This window comes from Anarhichas minor, unplaced genomic scaffold (assembly GCF_050575085.1).
Source record: "Anarhichas minor isolate MPS153535 unplaced genomic scaffold, ASM5057508v1 ptg000032l, whole genome shotgun sequence".
Lineage (NCBI taxonomy): Eukaryota > Metazoa > Chordata > Actinopteri > Perciformes > Anarhichadidae > Anarhichas > Anarhichas minor.
Window position 1 is genome coordinate 888,537 of NW_027466478.1, and position 27,864 is coordinate 916,400.

The 27,864-nt window shown below is 42.3% G+C and overlaps 1 protein-coding gene across 1 annotated transcript in view; it reads right to left on the bottom strand.

Annotated features, from left to right (window-relative positions):
- Window positions 1-27,864, bottom strand: part of adgrb1a (adhesion G protein-coupled receptor B1a) — a 116,507-nt gene that overhangs the window by 56,715 nt on the left and 31,928 nt on the right. Inside the window, exons 2-13 of the mRNA XM_076105404.1 lie at window positions 25,861-26,022; window positions 25,068-25,172; window positions 22,956-23,123; window positions 22,341-22,505; window positions 21,292-21,456; window positions 19,498-19,662; window positions 19,253-19,354; window positions 19,039-19,145; window positions 18,661-18,855; window positions 17,328-17,396; window positions 14,006-14,114; window positions 8,443-8,586 (exon numbers count right to left, since the gene is read on the bottom strand). Of these exons, the coding sequence (XP_075961519.1) occupies window positions 8,443-8,586; window positions 14,006-14,114; window positions 17,328-17,396; window positions 18,661-18,855; window positions 19,039-19,145; window positions 19,253-19,354; window positions 19,498-19,662; window positions 21,292-21,456; window positions 22,341-22,505; window positions 22,956-23,123; window positions 25,068-25,172; window positions 25,861-26,022 (1,656 nt within the window). The remainder of the gene's footprint in view (window positions 1-8,442; window positions 8,587-14,005; window positions 14,115-17,327; window positions 17,397-18,660; window positions 18,856-19,038; window positions 19,146-19,252; window positions 19,355-19,497; window positions 19,663-21,291; window positions 21,457-22,340; window positions 22,506-22,955; window positions 23,124-25,067; window positions 25,173-25,860; window positions 26,023-27,864) is intronic.

Here is a 27,864-nt window from a genome sequence, read left to right on the forward strand (position 1 = left end):
CCTGGAGAAGAGAATGCAGATCAGCCATGCTGCCTCCACTCCTCCAGCCCCCGAGAGCTCTTTACACTGGAGCTGGCCTACATGACTAGTCAGCTATAAACGCTGACTCTCTCACACTGCTTTATGGTCACACACACACACACACACACACACACACACACACACACACACACACACACACACAATCTCCATAGTGACCGACAGCACCACAGCCTGACACTGTCTTCTCCCTAAAAAATGAAAAATAAAACAAGACAGAACCCCCCCCCCCCCCTAGAATAAACGCCTTGTGGTTGTATGCCTCAACCAAACAGTTGAACTAAAAGTTTTAGTTTACATCCATGTCTGTGCAAAATGTCATCATTTGATTTCATTTGTATGCTTGAGTTATTGCCTGAGGTCACAAAGCATTCCTGAGGTATTGTGTTCAGGGAGATGGGATGAACGTGATGTCACAGTGACATCATATATCATCACATCATAGTATGTGCTCTGTACAATCGCAGTGATGGGTTCACTCTTACCCTATGTTCAAAAACAATGACAACAACTACTATTTCAAAATCGTATTATATGGGCCAATGGAACATAATGGAATTAAGTAAGGACTTGGTTGTAAGTGCTTTTGCTCGTTGATTGATGACAACCTTTAAGAATCACTGTTGTGTGCTTGTAGCCGGGTCTCCCAAAAATGTATCCCGAATTGTGCTTTCATTCCGTTTCACAATTGTGTTTCGGTATTCCCGGAAAGTCTGCATCGAAACAGTCTGCATGTTTTGTTTGGTTCAGTTTATTTCCTTATTTAGAACTGTCACCATATTGCGGGAGGAAATAGATTTGGTAGATGCATGTAGTGACACCATCCAACATGAAGAAGCCGCCATTTTAACAAAGTTACACCTTCAAAATTGGATTATACACAGTTCTATGTTATGTTACTTTCAGTGCCAACATGTTTTAACTTTAAAAGTCAGAGAAACATTATGGTTATGGCAAAAAATATATATATATTTATGGCACAGTTATATGAAACTAAGATTAATGCATGTTTAAGCTTAAGCAATTTACACACAAAGTTTAGGAATGATTGTAGATGTAGTAAAAAACAACAACAAATAAACCAGTGGTTAGCTTCATCATGTGCGAGAGGTCTGTTGGTGTGCAGCCCGACATATAGGACTGTGCAGGACAGGAAACGTGGACCATACATGCAGTCAAACATAACACTCACTTTTATACAGACACTTTTTTATTGCTTTTCAAAAATTAAATTTGTTCCTAATTCTTAATTATAGTTATTTGCTTTTATTTATTTTTACTGTCTTTTAAATGCAGTTTTAAAGTTTTTTTTAACGTCAAGTTGAATATGTTTAATGTATTTCTATTCCATTGTAAAGCACTTCAAATTGCCTTGTGCATCAATAGTGCTCTATAAATAAATGACCTTGGCTTGCCTTCTATAAACTCTGTTTGTGGGTCTCTCGATCTTAACAAAGGGCACTTTGTATAGTGCTGGGCTAAAATCACACATACATCAACTGCTAGGGGCGCCAAACACAGTTTGAACAACTACTCTGTCAGAAATACAACAGAAAAAATCAACCTGAGTAATGGTTTACAGCACAGCCAAACAAACTGTGGCCCTGGAGGATTCTGGCATCATGTTTGTTTTAATGAAGACTGAAGAGGGCAGTCAACATGCCACATGGTAGTACTGAACTCATGATCCAAATACACACACAACTGGTGTCTTCTGTATGTGCATGCATCTTGTCCTGTGAATCCAAAGGTGCACAGTTTAAATCCTTTGTGATAACGTCACCAGTAACAACGAAAAGTACAATGTAGAGAAGCAATTACAGAATGCAAATGCAACAAATGGCTAAATGTCAGCCATAGTACGAGGAGTAGGACACGATTGAGTTTGACTTTAAACTCTGCTGGACCCACTGGTTTGTGGTGCGAGTAGAATGAAAGTGTCTTGATGTGGACGGGAGTGCTGGACAAAGAGATGGACTCGACTGAGTCGACATCACATCCACAACCCCGCTGAAGGACGGTGAAAAGGATATGAAGTCTCTGATCGGAGCGCGGTGCTTCATTGGCCCACCATGGCGACATGACCATGATCTGCCTTGCAGTGTGGTGTATATGGTCTGCATTTAGTTGAAGTTCATTTCGTGTTGATTTTTTGGTGGTGCCTGTTCACAAAAGTGGTAGCGTTTCCGTGCACCAGAGTCCCTTTAGAAAAACTCTTATTTTAATAAACAGTCTTTTCTGGTTCTGCCGTGCCTCCCTTCCCTCCAGCGGGCCCAGCAATACGGCCTGGACCTCCAGCAGCGTGGTGCCGGCGGAGCAGCAAGGAGAAGCTTGTCTCCTGGCCGGAGCAAACATGAAATAAGTTAGAGAGATGGGTCTGCATCATTTTGCCCTCAGGTCATCCAACGTCATACGTACTTACAGTGGGACATCTATCCGATAATATTGATCTGTGGCTCTCGACAGCTCTCTGTGGGTGAGCTCCCCCTGCTGCAGTCTTGAAGCAACAGAGTGGTGCCAACATCAGAAGAAATTTGTCAAAAAATTGCCGGACTACATAAAGGCTGATAAAGTCCCAGGGCGACGAGAAGCCTCTCTCTTTCCGGCTGCAGTGTCAAAGTCCAAAAAAGCACAACTCCATCTGCCGAGCCATCTGAAGACATCCGGCTCTTCTGCTCCAGCAACACAACATCGGCAGCACAAGAGCACGGAAGCAGTGTGCCAGGCAGCATGCAGAGGCCTAGCTCCAGGGCAACAGCTGAGCTCCCATGGGCATCAGGGGGGAACCGGGTAAGATGTGTGTGAGTGTGTGTGAGTGTGTGGGGAGGATGGAGTATTATGTGTCCTGCTCATCCACTCTTTGGCTGGCCCATCCAATATGCTCAGCCAGATTGTCTGTGCCCAACAAGAGCAAGCCTGCAGGGACTTTAACTAGTGATTCGATACGTTATGTGTCTGTGAGAGACGGTTCAGAGCCAACAATCTGTCCATATACATTTGATCGTTCAGTGTATGTGCTGACTGTCTGTTTGCACTTGTTGTGCGTGAGTGTGCACATGCGGCTTCTTCACTCACATGACATGTCACGTGTAACGCGACGGGCAAAGCTACATTTCATGACACAAGCAGGAAGTCAGAAACGCATGACGTGGCTCGGTCTAATTCCTGCTTCGACGCGCTTCAGTTCGCAGCGGCGGCGTCTCCTCTTGGCCAGTTAGCGGTGAGAGGAAGTGGACTAGAAAAGCTCATTTAAAAAGCGAGCGTGCAGTCGTGCCCGCCTTATATACTGCATTATCTCCGAACAGCTACGCGCGTGCAGAGAACGGGGTAAACATCATGCAAATTTAACTTGCTTCTCGCCACCCCGTCAGGTATTATTTTGATCATCAGCGTTTGCGGTATCTTGCCTCTTAATGGAGGCTTTAACCAAAAACAGAATGTGGAGGGGAAGATAAAACACTTTGTCTCTAAATCCATTTGGCTTGTATCATTACATATGTTTGCTTTATTATTGCAGGGAAACAGCATCCGAGGAGACGAGGTGTCTGTTGGCCTCCTTGCTGTGTCCTGCTTCCTGTTTAATGAGGAGCCTTCTCTCCTCAGTGTGTTTTCTATGAGTGGGTCCCCGTCTTGTTTATCGAGTGCACTTGCACGGGAAGGCACTTGGGTGGTCTCGCACTATTCTACTGATCAACAGGTGACAGTAACACAAGTCATGCTGCAATGCACCAGCAAGGGTTGTGAAGACTGCTAGCTGGTAAACGTGGATGTAAGCAATGTTTGATTTACGAGAAAGGACACGTCCTCCACAAATGTCAGACTTCAAAGATAACCACAATGCATTTTGGTGAGTAACACAACAATTATTTGCAAGGACCTCCACAGGGCACCTTTAATACTAGTTCTGTGAGTGTGACTCCATGTGGAGAGACACCGGAGGAAAATAACAGAGAAAATAGAAGTTTTTTGTTTTTTCTAACGTCTACACAACGTGTAGGTTACAATAAGGATACCAACAGCAAAAATGAAAATTGAGTAAATCATTGAATGGACACAACTTAACACTGGTCTGTTACGGATGAATGTAAAAAAAGAAAAGAAAGCCTCACCAGGAGACGTGTTTGTTGTGTCCTGCGTGTGGTTTACGGGGCTAGAACACTGCAAACACATCAGTACGGTCCTTTAAGTTAAGGTGAGGGTGTTTGTGCCTCATTGCATGTAAACGTTCATTAGGGGCCTACGAGAAAAAACTTTTTTTTCACAGTCACAGTTTATATTTTTGTACTTTAAAGTCGAGATCTAAAAAGCCTTTTTAACCTTTTTAGATCACATCTCCCGTAATACTGTGCACACATACAAATATATGTTTAAATTAAAAGAAAATTATATTTCTTCCTATTTTTATATAAAAATCCAATCATCTTTTCTTCTTGTAAAACAAAATATGATGTTAACTTACGTAAGCTAGTGCTAATAATATCATGACATCCATGCGTCCATCAATCTGCAACTTGAACCATACTCTAATACTCTAAGCCCGCCTCCTTTTTATCGCCGCAGTCAAAAGCAAAGGATTTGATTTAAATCCCTGAAATATTTCGTTCCAGCAGTCCAGCGTACGTTTCACCGGGACTTTCAATAAAAATCAAGCTGCAATTTCAGCTGATCCCGTTTAATTCATTTTCTTTCTTTCACTAAATTGAATTGAAGGTGATTGTTGTTCGGTTGCATGTCTGCACACTGCAAAGAGGAGGCAAATTGTATTTGGTCTGGGTAACACTGTTTCATTACAATTTCAGAAGCATTAGACAAAACACAATCATCTCCGTTCTCTTGTAGCACACAAAGCGTGCCATTTGTTTTGTTTTATTCTGAGAAAAATGCGTATTTCACAACATTTCTGGAGATATGAGAAGGGAACCAATCAATCAGTGCAAACAAGGCATCAGAGAGCCGTTTTAATCCATGTAAGCGGGTCCAAGCTGTATGCATAAAGAGGGCTGGCTGCTAGTGTGACATTGCCACCGTAGAGACACATCTCCCAGCTGGGGGAATCGCCTCTAATTGCTCTTGATTGGCTCCTGTTGACTCCTGATTAGGAGTGACGGCCTCATTAGCATGCTAGCGGTACAGGACTGTCTTAATGGTCGAAAACATCCCGACTGACAAATAACCCATACTGCTACTGAAGACTGTGTATCTAACACCTGCCATGCAGACAGAAGACTAGCTCTTAATACATCATAATGCACTTGATGGAGAAAATCCAGATTATATTCAGTGACAATGTTTTTGTGTGTGTACCACCGATAGTTTGTAATCATTTGTAATCCTTGTGCCTCACTGGGGACATTTTTGGCTTTTTTCTTTTCTTTTCTTTTCTTTTTGTTATTTTGGAAGTTCAAAATCAGCTTTTATAATAAGTCTATAATAAACTGCATAGCCAAAATACAGACCCTCCGATTCCTATAGGTGCTATAGATGAGATTGGAAGCATTTCTATTACATCTCAACTGCTCTCAACATGGTGATGGCTGAGCCGGCGGCTTGCAGCTAAAGGTGCTAACAGTGCTAACAGCGCTAACAGTGTTAACCTGAGGTGGAATCAGAGGTTGGGTGTTACGCTTCCATGACAGGTCGGGAACTGCAACCCCCGAAGTTGCATTTTGCAAAGAAATGAGCATTTAAAGGGTTTGAATTCTGTAAATGAATGCCTGTTTTGTAGTTATGATCAGAAATTAAGTTGGATAAAAGATGTTTTAAATATAACTTCATGCCATGAACTCTTTCTCTCCAGCATTGAATCTGAGGGCATTACACGACCATCCTCCTTGGACTTCAGCCTCCACTCATATATGTGAATGTGAATGGAAGTATGATTTAAGAATAATTGTGAAAAATACCATTTAAGAACTAACTGTAGCATATAGGCAGCTGTAATCCAGGCGTTTGTACCAGAGTGTTGTGATGAAGAAGGAGCTGAGCCTGAAGGTAAAGCTCTGGATTTAGCCCTTAATCTACATCCCTGCCCTCACCAATGGCCACAAGCTTGAGAGAGTGATCGAAATACGGCTTCGGATACAAGCGGCTGAAATGAGTTTCATTTTCAGGACGGCTCGGCTCACCCTGAGAGACACTCTCTGGGCATCTGATAAGAACGCGTCATGCACCCCCCTGCCTTTGGAGCTGTTCTGGGCACGTCCACCTGGGAGAAGACCTTAGGGCAGACCCGGAACACTATGGCGAGATTACACTGTGTATTCCATCTGGCCTGTGGAACGTCTAGGGATTTCCCAGGACAAGCTGGTGGAATGCTCCTACGTTGCCTAACCTGCTGCCACTGCACGTACCGGGATAAACTGCAGCATGCCACAGATTTAATAGGGAATGTTTCTTTGGTAGGAAGTGGTCCAATGAAAGCTGTCCATGTTATCTGGCTAAATGTGGTATGTCGGTTATTTGCGCTCCAGAAACTAAACTCCATCATATTGGAAGGGTGAAAACAGACTGATATCTCAGAACCTTGCCATTAAAAGGAAGCTACGTGGCTACATACAGCTAAACATGAGTGAGAAACAATGTTGTAAAGGTGTACCAATGCTTGAGGGAAAGTTCTGCAGCGACCACACACAGGCATATATCCTCTCTATAGACAAAGTATCTGGCCTGTGCAAATAAAATATGAATTTATTTAAATGTACTATTGTTCTTTCAGTATTCTCTATTGTTTGTTTTACACACATACAATCAGTCATCTGTTCTACCTTCATAACGTTTATAATGCTCAGCTTCTGGGGACAATAGTCGGATATGTGTCAGTTCAATGATGTTTATTAATGAGGTCATAGTCAGAGGTGATGCGGTACTGGACTGCATTATGCTGAGAGGTGTTTCCAATGCGTTGTCCTTCCCGTTGACACACATACAGTATATATACATACAACACCTCTGAGTTTAATGCAGTCCACTGCAAGACCATCACTAATTATGTGCTGGAACATACAATTTGATTAACCTTTATAACAGGGTGAACAAAAACTGAATGTTTCCAGCATCATAAAAGTAATCTTTATGACAGAAGCACTGTGTTGGATCGCATTAGACTGCTCGGTGTACCTAATAAAGAGAACACTGATAGGCAAATTCACAAAGAATGGATAAGGGCACCGTGAATTGCGCTTCACTTGCAACCGCTACCTGCCCCGTCACAAAGGATATTGCCAAAACATTGCTGAAGATATTACAGCGCAAACAGTAAGCTTTGCAGCTGAGTGCATTTGCACTATATGGAACATTTGCAACAGTGCCACCAATAAAAGAAAGCCTTGCCAGAAACAACCGCGGACTATAAGGGGAAACACCACAACAGTATTTGTTTATTTCTGTATTCATATTTGTGAATAAATGTTTTTCAGTTGTAACTATGAATACGGCTGGACATCGTAAGCTTTTTAGTGATTGTTCCAAGTGATAAATCATCAAAGATATTTCCAGAGACTGTTGTTGCTGCTGAGGTTTTGAAGGAGCTCTCAAGTGTCAATTAAGCACTGGTTTCCAGAGTGTGATTAAAATAAATCCTATATATTCAATTTACAATGACACGAAATGGAAGAGAGCGGTAAATCCTTATACTTGAAACATTTTCAGACACATTCTCGTTCTCCTCAGTTCGCCCCTGCTGTAGGACCACAGAGTTGTGTGATTCACTTTGTCTGTAAGCAACACATAAGTATGGAAATGCTCCCGTTTGCAATTCAGCGCCAGCACATTATGAAGGCAGATGGGCTTTGTATTAACAATTTATGAAACAAACTCTGGCCTCATGGAAGACCACGTGCCTTTTTCGTTGTAAAGCTGCTGAGCAGTGCGTGATGAAAAATGATGTTATTCTCCTGCGTGTTTTATTCTCAACATTAAATACAGCATCTCTGCGTGCCTTTGTCTGAGCGGGGCGCTTTGCTTTGCAGATTTATGTCAGTAAACACTGTTTTATGAATCAACTCCTGTTCACTATTTCTGCTTTTTTCTTTCTTGACTGCCCCGTCTCTCTCTCTCTCTCTCTCACACACACACACACACACACACACACACACACACACACACACACACACACACACACACACACACACACACACACACACACACACACACACACACACACACACACACACACACACACACACACACACACACACAAGTGCACACATTTTGAATCCAGAACCAGAAGGTTGACAGGCCGGCTGTAATCAGTATTCCTGGGAACATGTTTTGCTCTCAAAGGACACATTTATAAATAATCCAAGAGACTCATCATTTTTGTCAGATGTTACATGAGTGTCCACAGGAGTGTCTCAGTGGGATGAATAGGTGAGATGTGTTTCAGAGGTGTGTCACAGCTCTCACCTGGCTTGCCAGTAGACAGGATGTTCTTGGGGATGGTGACTCTGTCCTCAGAGCTGCGGGCCCAGTCCACCATGCCCCTCCAGCCCTTCATGGGGAAGCTGATGTCTGCGTGACCCACCACCGGACGCTTGTGGACGCTCAAAACTGTAACATAGAAAAAGGACGACTGAAACTCACTTAATACGCCTACTTTAATCAATATTTACATTATCTTTCTCCATATTTGCAATATTCTACTGCTGTCAACACTGCAACTGATCTTTGCTCTATATTTTACCGACCTACCAAAAGCCCTGAAAATGTTTTTCCTCAATCAGCTTCTTCCTATAATTCATGGGCATCAGGTGAACACAAAATGTTCTGCCAGAGTTAGTTAGTGATTTCACATGAGAGATGTGTTTTTCTCTGGTCTAAAGTGGGCGGAGATCATCTGGAAACAAGTGTCTGTGCACCAATCACAATCTTACAACCTTTGAATCATAATCTGATAACAGTCCTGGGGTTAGCGTGCTGCAGAGATGATTAGCATCGCAGTGGTTCACTTGACACAGACTGGTTCCCTCGACTCGACGATGGTATTTTTCCTTTGGAAGCTTCACAATGCAGAGGGGTCTCTACAGGCCCACTTAGCGTAGACCAACACCCTAAAATCTCTTAAACGTTTGTTACATAGTCCTTATTTCAGGCATAACCCATATGCTGTAAAGACTGTATAGATTAAATCAACTTGACCTGACCAGTGGTCCCATGTCACGGTCCTGGGATTTTGTTTCCTGTTTTATTTTGAAAGTTCACTCTCCTCACGTGAATTGTTTTGTTGTGCAGCCTACCTTGGTCTTCTCCCACCTGTTTCATATCATACTTGTGTTGGAATCTGACTATATGGCTTCGACATGTGCTGTGGAACAAAGAGAGTCAGGCCTTCCCTTTTGCAAGCAAAGGTTTCATCCTGATTGTAGTTTGATGAGCACCAAACCCCCAACTCTGAAGAAATTCACATTAGGGTGTGAGTTTTCTCCCCCCCAAAAACTATGTGTTCCTGAAGTTACCTGAAAGCAGAGCTGCAATCTAATTGGCCGAGAGCCAAGACACCCCAGGACCCCTGTGGTTCAGCCACCGTTCTACAAAACAACCAGCAACCCCCACCTCAATGCTTTTTCCCTTCGACCTCCGTCGAGCTAGGGAGCACACCAACGTTGTTTCCCTTTTTAACCAAAAAGGGAAAGTTTAACAGTTTATATTCGCTGGCCGAATTCACCAAACTGTCTATTTTATCTTCGTTCGTATCCACGAAGCGAACCCTTCTATTCCTGCAGAAGTGAAGAAGCAAGACTTCTTCAGAAAGAGAGAGAGAGAACTTCCACTCTCCACTGTCCACCAAGTGCCTCGCTCGCTCCGGTCATAAGGACGCGAACGTCCCTTATCCAGACGAAGTGATTCTCTCCCACCGAGAGAACACCTCCCGCGGCCCGCAGCCGTGCTGCCTGAGCCCACCGAAGCTCAGAAGAACCCCCCTCAATCAACACGATCGCATCGTACCGTAAGGCGAAATAGATTCTGGGCAGAGTTAGAGAGAGTTTAATTTGTGTTTATTTTATCTTGTTTGTGTGCTTAAAGTACTGTTCATTTTTATAACGTGGTGTATGCTTTATGATCACCGACACTGGCCCCTGAAATTGCTAGTGTTGTGTAGAAGTTACCGTGTATTCCATGCTACTGTGATTCGTGTCGAGACTGCCGCAGTGAGGTCGGGGACTGCGTCTCAGGTCAGAGGTCGGAACCGCGTCTGTGACAAAGAGCCCGGTTCTTGCTCCTCTGGCTGGGAGAACAGTTTACCGAACTCCAGCGCGACGCGGAGGGTCTCAATCTTTGTTTTATTTCATTTTCTTTTGTTCCTTTCCCTTCTCTTTTACTAATCCACACACACACACACACACACACACACACACACACACACACACACACACACACACACACACACACACACACACACACACACACACACACACACACACACACACACACACACACACACACAGCTTTGAGCTAATGTAGCTACGTGCTAAACGGCTACCGGCACATATAGACGCCGGGTCTCCTGTGGGCTATCCGCCATTTTGAGTCTCGCGCATGAGAGACGTCACTACGTTACAACTACGTCATACGTCGCTGAGCTGTTCCCTCGCTCCTCCCCCTACGCACACATACGCACACTCACATACGCACTACATGTACACACACACACACACTCCCCCCCCCCCCCCCCCCTCTTGTCCATAGTCAGAAATGTATAGTTGTTGTTAGTTTAGATATTAGTTGACTAGATCATTAGTATTAGAACATAATAAACTGTTATATTTTAAAGAGCAGCTGTCTGTGATTACTTTGTGCATGTATTGTAATAATAGCTGTATATGTGGTCTGTGCTCGAACTTAAACCTTCACTTTCACTCTGAATGTGTAATATAACTCAGACTATTGACATTGTGAGTGAACACTAATTATGAGACTTAGTTTATCGTTTGGTTATTGGTCCCTGTTCGCAGGGTGGTGCCCCGTTATTAATAATCATTAATAATTGTTACTGACATTAATAATTCTATTGATGTCAAGAATTTAGTTTCTTAGATGCTGATAACCCAAACACGCTCCTCTACGTTCCCAACATATTGGTGCCCCGTGTATGTTATTAACGTATGTTATTCCCAACACTTGTGTTTCATTAGTTAATTGGTCTCTTGTGTATTATTCTGTCTTTTCCCTCTTTCTTCCGTTGGTTGCTTGTGTCCGTTGTCAATATTCCTGCACGTCTTCCTCGGTATGGCACCAGTTTAGTTTAATTCCTTGTACTTGGATTTGCCTCAGTCTATTGCTTGGTTTTTGTGTCCTGCCTGTTTTTGTCTTTAGGGATTGGCTATTTGTTACTAAAGCCTTTTGTTCCTTTACCTGCCTTGGTCCTCCTTTTGAACTGAATAAACACAAGTCCTGTTTTCACATTCATATGGAAGATAATATATTTAAAAGTTCTGCAAAGAGAAAAATGTTAATCAAGTGTTAATCAAGTGTATCTGTTATAATGTCAGCATGGCCAGATGAACCTGCTAAAGGGCCCCAGGGTAAAGATTAGCTGCTGGGCCCCTAGAAGCCAACTTTTTTCTATCCAGTGTTCTGTTCTTCCACACTAGCGTTATACCTGGCCCCAGGTCAGCTGCGTGGTAGTGTAATTAAAAGACATTAAAGAATGCATAAAATGTAAGCACAGAACTGATATAATGAGGGTGTTAAAACTGGATTTCTACCCTCCTGAAGACGAGGCCTCCACGTCAGACAATAACACAGGACCCATCTTAAAGCCCTAATCATATCAGTAGATATTGTGCATAACATTACATTACAGTCATTTAGCAGACGCTTTTATCCAAAGTGACTTACAATTCAGAGTCTATCACATTTCTACACCGTAGGCACAACTCCGGGAGCAATTTTGGGGTTAAGTGTCTTGCTCAAGGACACATCGACATATGCGACTAGCAGAGCCGGAGCCGGGGTTCGAACCGCCGACCCTCTGATTGAAAGACGGCCCTGCTATCCACTTAGCCACAATCGCCCATTTCATACGCATAACAGTTCATACGCCAACAATTTGTTTAAATTGTTTAAATTTGTTTTAGTGTTCAGTGATTGTTGACTGCAAATAACATGCACGTGAGCTGACAAAGATGATGATGGATGCAGGTGTTTTGATGCTCGTGATCCGCTGCCAATGTGTGCGCTGTTATAGGTTATTTTATATTCTATGCCCACGAAGTAGTTCACCTTCAAAGAGAAGTAACAAATCTGAAAAGATTATTTAATTATTTATTATTATCTATTTGATTTCCTAAATAAACAAAAAATTGAAATGTTTAATTTAAAGAAAAGCTAAATAGTCAAAATAGAATAACAAAAATTCAAAATACCTACTTAGTATGATGAAGTTTGAGTCGGATGAATTCCCTCATCCTATACAACAGACTACTTTGATAAGTTTGGAGAAAGAAGATCTGATCTAACTAGATGTGTGCAGATGATGTGTGCAGCCTTGCTCATGCTAGAGGTGTGGGAGGGAAGAGGAGGTCAGCTGCCCCGGGGGAGGTACGCTGCTGGTGTGGGCAGCTATTTGGCTCTAGACAGCGAGGTGGCACCGCTATAAACAGGACCTCTCATCTGGCCCCAATTCCCACATACTCTCCCTTGACTAAACTCAAGCTCTGCCTCGGTTTTATCTGGAGGTCACAGAGAGCAGCAGAGTCTCTGTGATGACTACACTACATTTCTTTCCCCCTATTTGAGAAAAAGTAGAGTGTTTATAGTCACTGGGAATTGGAAGGAGGCAGCAGGTAGTTATGAATGTGGATTTGCTGGACCTGCGGCCCTGGAGAGTGCTTATATTCATGGGTTCGTCCTCTTGGTGCGGATACAGAAATAGAATGCTTTAGAGATTGTGCCATGCCTCATTACAATAATATTAAATTAGCTGAATTCATAACAAAGGACGATGGGCAAATCCCAAACAGAGGAAGGACCCAAAGTAGGACCCAGTCTGACCAATCCAGGTCCAGACATTGTCAACACAGAGCCTCCATGACTAAAGACTAGCTTCCTAAAATCTAGACAACATTCAACAAAACTACCTTGATAGGTTAAACAATTTAACTTTAGATTTAAGATTTAACAAAACTATGTTGTTAGGTTTAGGATAGTAAACATCATGTTTAGGGTTCAAATATTTGCATTTGTTACATAACTCCGTATGTAGCCTACATAAGCTAAAATGACGCCATGTTGACATTATACAAGACACAGACATCGGTCTCCAAGGTGAAAGTCTCGTGTTTGACACATCCATCCATCCGGACCTCCCTATGTGGAGTTTGATTAATATTACTTTTGAACCTGGGAATTTGTGTGTCCATCATGAAAATAATTGACTTCCCATTAGCATTGTTTCTGTGGTGCTTGCACTCAATTTGAACACATTCCGTGCCAACATCACGTAGTGCGCTGGTAGCAAGTTATGGTCATTTCATGTATTTCTGTAAAGTTGGGCATCTATTGTATTTCTAGACACTGAATTAAAGTGGAGGCTGTCAAACACACTGAAATTATGTTCCAACTTCTGAAGATTTGTTACCCTTGTGTTGTCATTCACGACCAAATAAAGGAAGATATTCTACAGTTAATGTGACTCAACCAGCAAAGATACCGATGCAGTTGAAAAAAAATATCTGGAAATAAAACAACACAAATATAACTAAAATATATCAAATTGGGATAAGAAAGGTGAGCCTATGTAGCAAACTATCACTAATGATTCCCTTTGTCGGTATTGTACTTTATCTATACTAAGATATAGCTAAACTTGAGAGTCACCGACGGGTCACCCTACCCTGTCCTCTCTTTTTTGTGTCGCTATTGGAGATATGAAGATTCATCTTCAGAGAAATACAAAGCTGTGATAAGAGTATTTGTTTTGCGAAGCAGAGATAGCTGTGGAGATCCCCTGGAGGGAGATAAGGCTGACCTAGGTTATCGGTGACTTCATACATGTCTTGAAAGTCTTTCATCCTCAGGCCAATGACATCCACAAAGTCCTCCAACAGACGAAACAGCTCTTTGATGTTTGGCCCCAGCTGAGAAAACAGAGACACATGAAAGTAGAATGAACAAAAAGGATTATGGATGCCAGGTGAATACAATACTGTGTGTGTGTGTATATATATATTTATGTATGACACACAAAATTATGGCTTTTTATAGAAAATCTGTATTTGTGGCAAACATTGTCATACCAGTTGAGTGCAACCATTTCTCCTGTTCTGCACAGCTACGACCAACATTAATATTACATTTGGTGCATCACAGTCAACTCTTCATTTGGATGCCGACAGTATATGCAATTAACTCTGTCTCTGTTTTAGAACTCTGGGGATGCACTCTGAAACTCTGAGAGGAGTGAGCAACACATAACGAGCGCTGTGGACCTGAATAATGTGAAGACTGTTGTCCTCCTCCATGACAGCATTATTCGACAATAGCGAGTACACCTCAAATTGATCAGCTGCATTCGCAGAGTGAAGCAAGTTCAAGTGTGTAGGTTCAGTTAAAACAAGAAGTGTTTGCTTTAAAGCAGGGCTGGCCAAACTTTTTGAAGGTTTTTTGAGGTTTTCTTCCAGGATATCTCTGTACTTGGCCGCATTCATCTTTCCTTCAATTGCAACCAGTCGTCCTGTCCCTGCAGCTGAAAAACACCCCCATAGCATGATGCTGCCACCACCATGTTTCACTGTTGGGATTGTATTGGGCAGGTGATGAGTGCCTGGTTTTCTCCACACATACCGCTTAGAATTAATGCCAAAAAGTTCAATCTTGGTCTCATCAGACCAGAGAATCTTATTTCTCATAGTCTGGGAGCCCTTCATGTGTTTTTTGGCAAACTCTATGCGGGCTTTCATATGTCTTGCACTGAGGAGAGGCTTCCGTCGGGCCACTCTGCCATAAAGCCCCGACTGGTGGAGGGCTGCAGTGATAGTTGACTTTGTGGAACTTTCTCCCATCTCCCTACTGCATCTCTGGAGCTCAGCCACAGTGATCTTTGGGTTCTTCTTTACCTCTCTCACCAAGGCTCTTCTTCCACGATTGCTCAGTTTGGCTGGACGGCCAGGTCTAGGAAGAGTTCTGGTCGTCCCAAACTTCTTCCATTTAAGGATTATGGAGGCCACTGTGCTCTTAGGAACCTTGAGTGCTGCAGAAATTCTTTTGTAACCTTGGCCAGATCTGTGCCTTGCCACAATTCTGTCTCTGAGCTCCTTGGGCAGTTCCTTCGACCTCATGATTCTCATTTGCTCTGACATGCACTGTGAGCTGTAAGGTCTTATATAGACAGGTGTGTGCCTTTCCGAATCAAGTCCAATCAGTTTAATTCAACACAGCTGGACTCCAATGAAGGAGTAGAACCATCTCAAGGAGGATCAGAAGAAATGGACAGCATGTGAGTTAAATATGAGTGTCACAGCAAAGGGTCTGAATACTTATGACCATGTGATATTTCAGTTTTTCTTTTTTAATAAATTTGCAAAAATTTCTACATTTCTGTTTTTTTCTGTCAAGATGGGGTGCTGAGTGTACATTAATGAGAAATAAAATGAACTTTTTTGATTTTAGCAAATGGCTGCAATGAAACAAAGAGTGAAAACTTTAAAGGGGTCTGAATACTTTCCGTACCCACTGTATAAGAAGTCACGGGACAAACAGTAGTAAATGTCCAGTTTTCTACCAGTTACACTGTAAGAAGATCTGTGTTTAGTTTAGACCAGACAACCCAAACCACAAATATTGGTTTCTGTACATGGCCTCAGGGCCCACTTAAGATATTACAACACAAATGTAAACATAAGATGCAAATCTTATGTACAAAATCACATGTGGAAGTGTGTGAGTCTAATATTAATATTAAGATGTAACAAACAGAACTGGGCAGAAATGATCAAATATTTCTGTCCCAAGTAGTAAGATACTTTCACTAAAATGAGTCGACATCTAGTGTTTAAACTCTGATGTGCAACGTACATACAGTGCAATTTATTAAGACTTATTCACAGCAAGCCATTTAAAAGCAGGCAGCTGGCCCACGCCCTGTCCTTTCTCCACCTCAGCTTTAAGTGTACATTGACACTAAATGATGAGTAAATGATAAGCACAGTCACTTTATTACACTTTCAAGTAATTATGGTTTTGATGGTAAAAAAGTGGAACATTTTTTACTTGGAAATCAAAACCGATTCGTTTAACGTTTTAAAACAAGAGGAGAGTTAACGTTAGCTGTTAGCAGCCGGCGGGCAGCACAGAGAGAGAGAGAGAGAGAGAGAGATCTCGATTGAACTTGCCTCGGGCCTAGAAATAACTCTTCATTCTTCATTTAGGTGGTGTTCCCCTTTAAGATTAAACATCTGTTGTAGTTGTGTAAAAGTAAGAAATCAATCTGAAACTGAGTGTAATTCTGACCCCCCCTTTGTGGTTCTGGGTCCCATGAAGGCAGATATACCTGGTTAATAATCCATCTTTTGGCCCCGATAAAGGTCTGAAGACTGAGTGCTTGGCTTTTCTGATAAAACACTTTTCTTCTTCAAATCTAACATTAAAAGCAGACATGGTGCCCACTGGGGGAAATCCCCTGTCCCAACGTTCAAGTCACTGCAAGTTACTAATGATTTTACTGAAGATACTACAATGGAAACCTCTGGCTGCTACATGTTAGAAAAATATAGCAGCCACGCTAAGAAATGGTCAGCCATGATCCTTTGTATTTTAGTCATGTGACTGTAAATAAGAGAAGCTCTTCCTGAAAGTGAAAAGTTCTTGGCTTGCCACAGTTGAAGTTGATAATAATAATATCCTACATATAATCCTTTCATAGTGAAGGAACTACTTCTTGTACACAAAGCATGTTGTTTGCATTTTAAGACGGCGCGCTTGTTCTGAGGAGCCCAGGTGGGTTTGTTTGTCGTTGTTCTGGCGCCTGCATGCTGAGAAAAGCACGGACAGCTGGACGGCTGAATGGAAGCTTAGACGAGTGCAGCAGATGGATGAGTGGGTGTGTGCTTTGACTCGGCTACTCATTAGCTATAGATATTTCTGTCCTTCAGCAGCTCTCCTCCTCCTCTACCTCTGTCAGCCTGAAGAGGTACAGGTGGGCTGTTGGTCCACCTGTGTCTTTGTCACAGTGTCCAACTCGTCAATTCTGCAGCTCCAGGGTTGTTATTATTACCGTTCTACTGGAGATGTAATTACAGACGAGGTGACTATGTAAATCCCGTTTTATTGTACAAAGAGAGGGCGGTACTAACCAGTTGTGCTTCCTCCCATCTCTCCCTGTTCTCTTCCATCAACAGATTGCTGACTGACTGCACAAAGTTCTGGAAAGACAAAGAGAAGATGTTTGACATGACGTCACACTGTTAGCTTTCCATTCTGAAGTCAGGAGTAGAGGAAGTAGTTACAGGATGATTAGGGTTGGGTATCGTTTGGGTTTTTTCCGATACCGGTGCTAAAACGATACTTTTAAAACGATACCGGTGCCTAAACGGTGCCTGAACCGATACTTTTTTCTTGAAATTGAACAATATATTAACTGTTAAAGTATACTATAAATATAAATAAATACAAAACACTTGGCTTCAAACTACAGCTTCAAACTTTTTAACTTCAAACTATGAACAATATATTAACTGTTAACAGTTTACAGTATACTTAAATAAATATAGATAAACACACACACACACTACAGCTTCAAACTTCAGCAATTATTTTGCAGAAATATGAGCATATACAGGTGCTGGTCATATAATTAGAATATCATCAAAAAGTTGATTTATTTCACTAATTCCATTCAAAAAGTGAAACTTGTCTATTATATTCATTCATTACACAGACTGATATATTTCAAATGTTTATTTCTTTTAATTTTGATGATTATAACTGACAACTAACCTCTGTTGAGGTTGAACGAAGTGCGTCTAGAGAATCAGCGAGATAAAATGCCTTTTTTCTGAATGGAGTCTGGTGGCTTTGAGGAGAGCATATTAATTGCATTTTTTATACCTTAATAAATGTCCAAACTCCTGACAATTTAATGTATTACATATTCACTTCACGTCAAAGCGTCACACAGCTTTGCGCCAGAAAAGGGGCAGAAATGAGCATTTCCACCTGGTTGTCATGTTTCCATCACTGCCGTGGGAATGCATGCTGATCGTAAACTTTCCCACTGGGGACAAAAGTCAGATGTTAGTGGTGTTTGTGTCCAGTTAAGGGGCTTAAGACATGGGTGTTTACCATTCAAGGCAACCAAAGACAGTATGGAATTGCATTATGGGAAGTGTATTCATGTGCCTAATAAAAACAATGGATGCCAAATAACTTTTTTTTGATTTTACATTTTAAATTGTTGGCTACACTGTCCGCTCGCATCTGCCTGATTGGCAGTTTCTCTCAAAAGAGATTAGAAAGAAGCAAGATGGCAGAATGTAAGGATCGAACAGCGAATGAGCTATAAATGAGCTGATAAGTTATATGAGAACGTGATCGGATCGGTGCATCGACTTACGCACTCGGCTTTAACCCCCCCAAGCTGCATTACAAACAACAGCACACTACCAGTAAACCAATATGTCAATTCACCCTCATGTCTGCACTGCTGGGACTGTAGTATGCCCTCCTGAAGATCTCTGTCATGTTCTTCAGCACGTCCACGATGGCCAGCAGGTCCCCGCTGTAGCTGGTCCCGTCGCTGGATGTCACCTTCAGCTTGGTCATCACCTCCGAAACGCCATCTCCCACAAGGCCGCGCTGTGCTTTGGACAAGTGTTCCCGAGTCTAGCGGAGAAAGCGGATTCTGTTAGTTTTCACAGTATGCGATCAACGCTTTCGACTCAATATCCTGAAATGAAATAAAATTCACACCTTTGTGTCCTGACAGGTACATTTGATCATCATTAGTGTCTATGTATGGTTATTTTGATACCAGGAGTGTAAAAAGAATAACATTTTGATGCTCACCAAAGTTTGTATACTGCGATAGTCGTTGGAAATGCACTTCATATAGGTGGGATTCTCCCAGTAGGCGACGCCCTCTTCGTCCAGGGTGCAGCGGCGCAGGATAAGCCCTGTGTGAGGACACAGAGGATCCATGTCACCAAAGTGTGTCTCTAATCCAACTCCTAAAACTACCAGTGGATGTTCCCGTCTTACGGGCACTGAGGTGTGAGCTCACCCATGGCGTTGGGAGGACAGCGTACTGCTGCTGTATCCCCAGATGGGGTCATCTTCCATACGACATTGGAGAAGTTGTCCTCGCCACATATTTCATGAGGTTCTGTTCACAGAAGGAGAATAAATGAGTGTCATGTAATGTATAATCATGTACAATTTGTCAAGGTAGGGGTCAAACATGTCTAAGTGACTCCATCCCTGATGAAAATCCTGCTGACAAAGCCAACTATGTTCCCTTCCACTCACCTGGGCATCTCTTTTCATTACAGCCCCGGCCCTCTTCTTGCTCTCCAGGACAGGCCTGCCCTTCAAAAAAGGGCCCATAACAAATCCTGTTTCTCTGCTGGCTCCCCCCTCCACAGGTTTTAGAGCAGCCCGACCACAAAGTCCACGGCTGCCACTTGCCATCCACTGACAGAATGCATACAGTAAGAGAGTGTTAGATGGACTCTATCAAGCACAATGAAGCACATGCACACACCAGTGATACATGCAGATCATATCAGTGTTTCTACACGTTCTAGTCCAGTGTATCCCAAACTTGTTCCTACTTTTTTAAAATGACAAAGCATGGCAACCCACTTCACAACAGGCCTCTGTAAGTTGTGAGAAGAGCAAATATGTGTGTGAATGAACATCCCCGATCATTTTTTTATTTTTTTATTTCCATCATTTCCACATCACCTTAAATGATCTTGAAGAGGTGAACCAGCCATTTAGAAGAGATACACATTTGATGAATCATAACTTCCTGTCATGCATGTTTTATTGAAAACATACATACACATATTATACACTTTTTTTTAGGAGGAATTCACAAGCTGTCTCATTTGTTTTATTTCCTCTCAACAGTTAAATAACCTGAATGTCCGCTAGCCTTCCTTATTATATTCAATGTTGTAATTAGCTACAATTATCACATCATAACGAACATTCAGGCTCCCCCGTGTGGCTCGGAGGTAAACTGTAGATAATAATGTAAAATAGAAGACTATGGAATAAATGAAATAAAATCCCAGTCTTTGCGAATGACTTAACCTCGAGCATTACAATGAACTAGCACATACTTGAAACTTGATTAATCCAATTCAGTAGTCATGTTTCCATTCTATTGTAAAAGTAATTTTAAGCAAACTTTAGAAATGTTGCATGAAAGGAAATGCAAATAAGGCATGTTTCTATCAACTGGTTTGGAGGGAATTAACTCGGCTTAAGACGTTGGCGCTCCAGGCTACACATGGCTCTATTCTGCCAGTAAACAGAGTAAAAGAAGCAAACCAGAAACAACAGCAAGTCACATCGGCCATCTAACCATCTACGAGAGAAAAAATGAGAGAGGTCGAGAGTTTTATCGAATTTTGCCGTTTTCTTCTGTAAAGCGATATTTCAAAATGTGCATAAAAGAAAGGCTGGAACACACATTCATCAGTTTAAACAACTATGAAACACTAGTAAGAAATGTGATTTGTAGTAAATGTGGAGTTTGTTGGAAAACAACTGTAAAATGAAAAAAAAATAAAATATATATATATATATATATATATATACAGTATATACACAGTCAATGTCAGCTTTCCACTCTTTGGGCTTTGGACACATTTGATTGTTATATAAAAAAAAAAAATACTGATACTGAGTAGTTAATACGTTTTGCAATACTCTATATAACTGTTTTATTGTTAAGAACATACATATGACATATGTGGGAGTTATATATTTCTATAATATCTGCATTGTTTTTTTCACATTTGAATTATTTCAATGTCTAAATGTCATCCTGCAGCTGAATAAATGATTGTTTTGTTGTATTCCTGTCTTATCTATCGTTTGTGTTTTGCTTGTGTGACAGGCCATGTCACACAATAGAAGCAGAAAGTTACTGTTGCTGTAAGTTACAATGAAATACATTGTAAAAGATCGGAGTTAGTTTCTGTATGATTAAATACCTAGTTTATAAACGGTCGTGTAAACCTGCAAGAAATACATTCTTGGCCCAGAGTAAATGTTTCTGATCTGGCTGCGTCTCAGCCTCTTTCATACCCGGACACTCCCCAAGGAAGCAGTCGACCGTCTCCAGCCATTCTCCCCTGCACTCGGAGCCTCCGTACGAGGGGCCGTTACACTCCCTGGTTCTCTGCGTGGTCCCATTGGAGCAGGAGGTGGAGCAGGAGCTCCAGTTGGACCACTCATTCCATACTCCATCCACTGAGAATGGCCAGGGTCACCAACAACAGGCAAACACAACAGACAGTACACGTGGTGCATTATGTACTAATTCAAAGACATTTTATCACCAATTTTTCCATATGCACATGGTGCTCACTGCTGAATATTTCTACTCGGACATGTCAAATCGTCTTCCATTTATTTATGTGTAATGTTCATGAGATGCTTCAGTGTTTTGTTTATTTGGAATGTTGTAGTAACATGTGTGGACCAGCTTTATGGGTTCAGAGAGCTTGGAACCGAATTGCCTTTACGAAGTCAGATAAATGTCAAAGTCATTCCTGGTGTTTGCACGGCTGTCCACATAAGACAAAAGTCTGATTGTATAGAAGGCAACCGTGTGATGGACAGGTCGCCACCACAACGTTGTATGCCCTAGGTGTTGTCTGTCTTCGACTTTGAACTTTAATATTTTCAGTGTTTTCACCTGATGAATTTTAACATTTTCTAAGATTTTGGTCGCCTGAAAAAAATATTTTTCAGTGTTCGGTTGTAATTAGCTTCACCCTCTTGTGTCACTTCTGGATAGAACCAAAATCAAGATGGCGAATTCATGGCTTCAAAACCGTGGTCCAAACCAGTGGGTCACGTCACGGTAACTACATCCACGTCTTCTATGCAGTCATGTCTTAGTGCTGGATACAGTTTATTCTACATTAGGTGTCAGATTGTCAGCATATACGGTCCTGCGTGTAAAGTTCCTACATTCATACATTTGGGATTGCACAACAGCAAGACACTCGTGGACACGCGGAGATTCACGTCATGTGCACCCTCGCTGCCACATGGAAACTTTAAATACATTTTTAGTTTTAGTTTTAGTTTTGTCATAGTTTAAAGTAAGTAATGAATGTGTTCCTTACCTGGACAGACTGCTATGTTGCAGAATTTGGTCTGTTTTTCTGGGCCGTCGCAGGGATCTCCCCCAAACTGTGGGGGGGCGCAGGATCGCGTTCGGGACCTGTAACCTCGGCCACAGGTCGATGAACACAAACTCCACGGCGACCACTCATCCCAAGCTCCGTGCACTGCAATCAGAGCAGCTAGGGTATGATTCAAAGACAGACAGCGGGCACCCTTAATATGCCAAAATATCACCTGAGAAGTTAACTGAGACTCTGAACTGGACTGACTGGTATAAATAACTCTGATGTTTAGCTTTACTGGGTTCATATATGCCGATCCATTGTCCTGGGATAATATCGCTTTTGAAGTTGAGGAGTCTCCCTCTGTAGTCTCCCTCTGTAGGAGAGCCTAAGAACACCGTGGAATCTCTCTTATGATAGTGGGAGTCCTTTGCAGGCAAAAGTGAGGGTGGAAATCAATGTGGGGGGCTCACGGGTTTGCTAAGTGCCTGAGGAGGGGAGTCAGGTGGGTCTTGTATGGGTGAGGCAGGGTCCAGGAGAGGGCTGGGCGAGCGCAGGAAGTTGGCAATGGGGGTGGAGGGGAAGGGGGCTGGGGCGGGGGGTGGGGCTTACCTGGACAAACGGCAGAGTTGTTGCAAGGTCTCTGCTCGCGCAGTGGCCCACTACACTGGGTGCTGTAGGAGGAGGACACACAGAAACGAGTGCGACTCTGCCAGCCCTCCCCACACGTGGCAGAACACACACTCCACGCTGACCACTCCTCACCTGAAGCTGAGTCTACTGAGGAGGGTGGGGTGGGTAAAGGACAGGAGGGTAGGAGGGAGAAAAAAGAGGGAGAAGGGAAAAGGAGAGGGCCATAACTAATTATCATGCAGGATGCAGCCTCTGTGGCCAAAAGAGGAAGGGTCGTGGTGTGATAAAGGGTAGATTCTAGCCATGGCACATTTTAGGGGCCGTCTCCTCTAATATTTCCAATCAGGTGGATGATGCTGTCCCATTCCACAGGTTCCTCCAAATGTGGCTGATAAAAGAGACACATATAGCTGGTGGTCCTTGATGGGCCTCAGTATTCCAAACCATTGCACACTGCTCACTTAAAATGACAATGATAGGATTTTGCCAGAAGGCCTTAATCCTGCAGACCATCTCATTTGGAACAGAGCTGCAGGTTCAGCCCATCTAATGTTCTGTCAAACTTCATACACTGCGTCCTTCAAAAGGAGGCGGCCCCTGAAACGGACCCCAGCTTCTGTTCTGCTTGTCCTTCATCTGAGTGGGGCTCTCATGTCATATCCTTTGCATTCACTTCCAGGAGAAGTGAATGCCACTGGCTTAGGATATGTCAGTCATCTCTTCAATGGCCATGACTGCCGATTTGATGGATCACTTGACCCATAATAAGGGAAAATTGAGCAGTCAACGCCGGGGTAAGCAGGGAAAAGAGAACTAAACAGGAGGTGGGGAATCAATTCGCAAATTAAAGTGATGCTTCACACAAAAACGTATTCTTTGTATCAAAGCTACACATCTTGTAGGCTTGAAAGGTTGGTACTTGACTTCTCTGCAAAGAGCACTGGGTGTGGTCAGCTTCGATACATATCAGTCACAATGGATTCGATAAGTTCTTGTGGTGGACAAATGTCAAAATATCCATAATAGCGATTCTCGCAACATAGTCCACGTTTCCTCAGTCCACCCATTTGCATATTATCTTAAATATGGCTAAATATTGACACAGATCCATGCTGATCACAGCCTCTTGTCTCTGGGAAGACGTTACCTCATACAGACACCTTATACGGTAATAGTTCAACATGTTGGGTAATATGCAGATTTGCGTTAATAGTTAGGATTGATACCGCTGTCTTGTCTGTGCGTTAAGTACGAAACTGGGGCTGAGACACAATTAGCCTCGCTATGTGTCAGGTAACATCAGGTTTGACTAAGATATTGCTTTTCTAACTTTGTTAAACTAAATGTAACAAATAAATACATAGATGTAAATTTACTGAGTTGTTATTTTCAATTCCGAGCTGTATGATACCCGTATAGTTATCGGTGGATGTCCACTTGCAAAGGTCTTTTTGCAACAGTTTAGCTAATTCTAAGGGATTCGTTAAGTATAAAAACCAAAATAAAGACAAAACCTTGAACACTTAATTGAATATTTGAAGAAAACCGGAAGAAGAAGCATTCAGAATGTTTTGAGCGAATTATTTTATGCTTGACTCAAACTTTAAGAAAAATCTTAACTCAAGGTGTTTTGTAAAACCGGCCCCGAATTTGAGCTCCTTCTTAAGCGCAGAGACATAAAGCTATCTAACTGTTGGAGAGATAAAGTAACGAATAAGCATACGTCCCAATGTGTTGAACTACGTCTTTCAGCCTACAGAGGATTGACTGCTTGCTACTCACGATTTTGGGTGGAGTATCACTTTAACAGAGAGGGAGGACTCCATTTGTCTTAGTGTTTTGCAGACAGGGCACAGTGGCCTGTTATGATCTCACATAAAAAAATACAACTTCACTATGTTCAGTCAGGGTCCATGTTGGAATTTGTCCATTGTGGACGAGGCACTACTTTGGGAGATTTTGATAGATGTGTGCATGAAATAAAATGAGTGCAACTGTCTTGTTTGCTGTTGTTATCGTGTGTGTAGTGGTGGTCACCCAAGCTGCCACAGTGACTGATGCATGGGATCCCTCTGCGTCCCGTTGTCTTACCTGTCTGAGGGCTCTGCTGTCCGCCTCGGGGTTTGTCTACGTCGTCACGCTTGCGGCTGTCCACCGAGCGAAGCGATTGGCTGCGGGAGGGATGGCGACCGTTGCCTGAAAAGGGTGAGGCAAGGCCGGGGGGAGGAGGGAGGGTGGGGGGGTTAGCAACCAGAGGTCCTTCATGAATGGCTCATGTTTGGGACACAACCGTGACGTGCTTGGTCACCCAGAACAGCATCAGCCAAACTTGGGACTTTTGTAGTGCTGTCGGTATTAGTATGCTGTGAATGTGTGCAATGCTCGTTTTATGTGTTCAGCTGTTGTATAATAATGTTGTATTTGATGTTAATCATGCCCTCTGATGGCATGACTGAGAAAAAACACAAACACATCCGCAGTAATGACAATCTACTGTTTGAGTTATTTGTCAGACAGAGAAATACTGCTAGTTATGTACAAATGAAGAAAGCTTTGAGTGGGAGAACAATGCAGCTTCTTGGTAAATAACTTCTACATAATAGTGCACCGATGTAAATTTCCTGTGTCCTTTTCATTAATATTTGTCATCGATCAAAGTCCCCTTTCCAACATGCACTCCTTAAGTCAAAACACTGACTTATAGTGGATGAAAAACATGTAAAAAAATATATGTATTGAAAAAATAGCTGGAAACACACACACAACACTTTGCACACACCTGATGCTCATATTTAACCGCAAGCGTAAAAGGGAACTCGCTGACAGACATGGCTGTGTAGGAACGTGAATACAAGCCCACACACACAGAGAATGAGGAGCTCACCGGTGGTGCAGGGCTGTGAGTTGCAGGGCCGGCCCTCCTCCAACACACCCTCACACAGGTACGACTCCTCCGGAGGCGACTGACACGTCCGGGTCCGGGTTTGAATCCCGCCTCCACACTCGCTGCTGCACTGTGCCCACTGACCCCACACACTCCAGCCTCCTAGAGACAAACACAAATGTGAGATGGTCATTTATAAAGCAGTGCGTTATTGTCAAGCGCTGATCAGAGCGTGTCTCACTGGGTCAAAGAGGTTTATAATGTCATAGTCAGGTGAAAGAAACGCATGTGTGTGATCAGAAATATAGTTTGTCTTTCTTTTTCCTGGAATCATCTTAACCAGAAGTGACACGAGAGTAGGGATGGGTATCGTTTGGGTTTTTTCCTATACCGGTGCTAAAACGATACTTTTAAAACGATACCGGTGCCTAAACGGTGCCTGAACCGATACTTTTTTCTTCAAATTGAACAATATATTAACTGTTTAAAGTATAGTATAAATATAAATAAATACAAAACACTTGGCTTCCAAACTACAGCTTCAAACTTTTTAACTTCAAACTATGAACAATATATTAACTGTTAACAGTTTACAGTGTACTTAAATAAAGTACTGAGTACATTCAGCTGAGTACGACAGACCGCTGAATGAAAAATGTTTAGGTCACTAAAAGTTATTCATATTTCATGAACTGAAAACACACTGAAAGAGTTAAAGTTCGAAGACGAAAACACGGACCACTCCCAGACGGGACAACGCTGTGGTAGCGGCCCGTCTATCACTGTGTAGCCCCGCCCTAAAGCATACTCTGCTTTATGGTCTGTTTGACTCTAGATGGACCATCATTTACTCAATGAACATCATGCTGTATTGAAGAAGACTTGAAACTAGAGATTGAGACCATAAACTCATGTTTACAATGTTTACTGAGGGAATAAATCAAGAGAGAAGTAGAGTCATTTTCTCATAGACTTCTATACAACCAGAGGAGTCGCCCCCTGATGGACATTAGAGAGAATGCAGGTTTAAGTGTGTTTTTTTCACTACAAACTGACTCAATTTTCACCTGGACCATCTCCCATTGCACTCCCATTACATTTTTAAAAAAGCATCATAAAGATACTTCAAACCAAATAGAATTTCATCTGATTTTTACATACACACACGTACACACGCATACATATGACCATAGCTACTGCATTGTATTGTCAACAAAGTATATTGCAATTTCAGTCTTACAACTCTCTCCAAATTTGGCATCCATTGTTGTTCACACCAAAGAGCAAACCTGGATCCTATTTATATTGTTCAAGTTCTGATTTCTTAGTAATCTAATTGGTGATAAGTGTAAGTGCAATGCAGACAATGTGCTTATAGTTCAACACACCTGGTCAATCGAGAGGCTGCATGAGTTAGTGTTGTCAATAACTGTGCCACTAAAACCAGTTTTTGTGACTTGGCAATTGCAAAAAAATTATAACAATGCAAAAATGACTAAAACATGTATTATATAAATAGAAAAGACAGAAACACAAACTAATGCAGAAAATCAAGCAGACTTTACCTGCTACACAAGCGGGTGGGGGTGGGGGGGTCTGTTACACCCCCTGATTTAACGATGCCTCTTTTCTAGTAAGAGCTCTGTTTGTCTTTCAGGTCTGCCACACCCCCTGACGATCACTGAAGGGCCCACACCTGAGTCCTCATTTCATCAGTGGAGCTGCATATCAACCCCCGAATCCAGTGTTTCCCGGCCCCCATTTGTTCACTCTGGGCCTGTGGTGCTGTGGGTTTGCTGTTGCTGCTATAGAGCATTTGTGCTGCCATAACTGGGGTTCAAACTTAATAATGGAAGCTTTGTAGGGGTTCTCTGCCTTTTATTTTGAAAAGTTTTCTCCTGTTTTTGTGACTAGTTAGCGAGTTCAGTATTGTGTTTGTTTGTTCATAGGCCAGCTGACCTCTTCTTGTCCAGTTAGCGTGGGGGTTTTGTTTATTATGTTGGC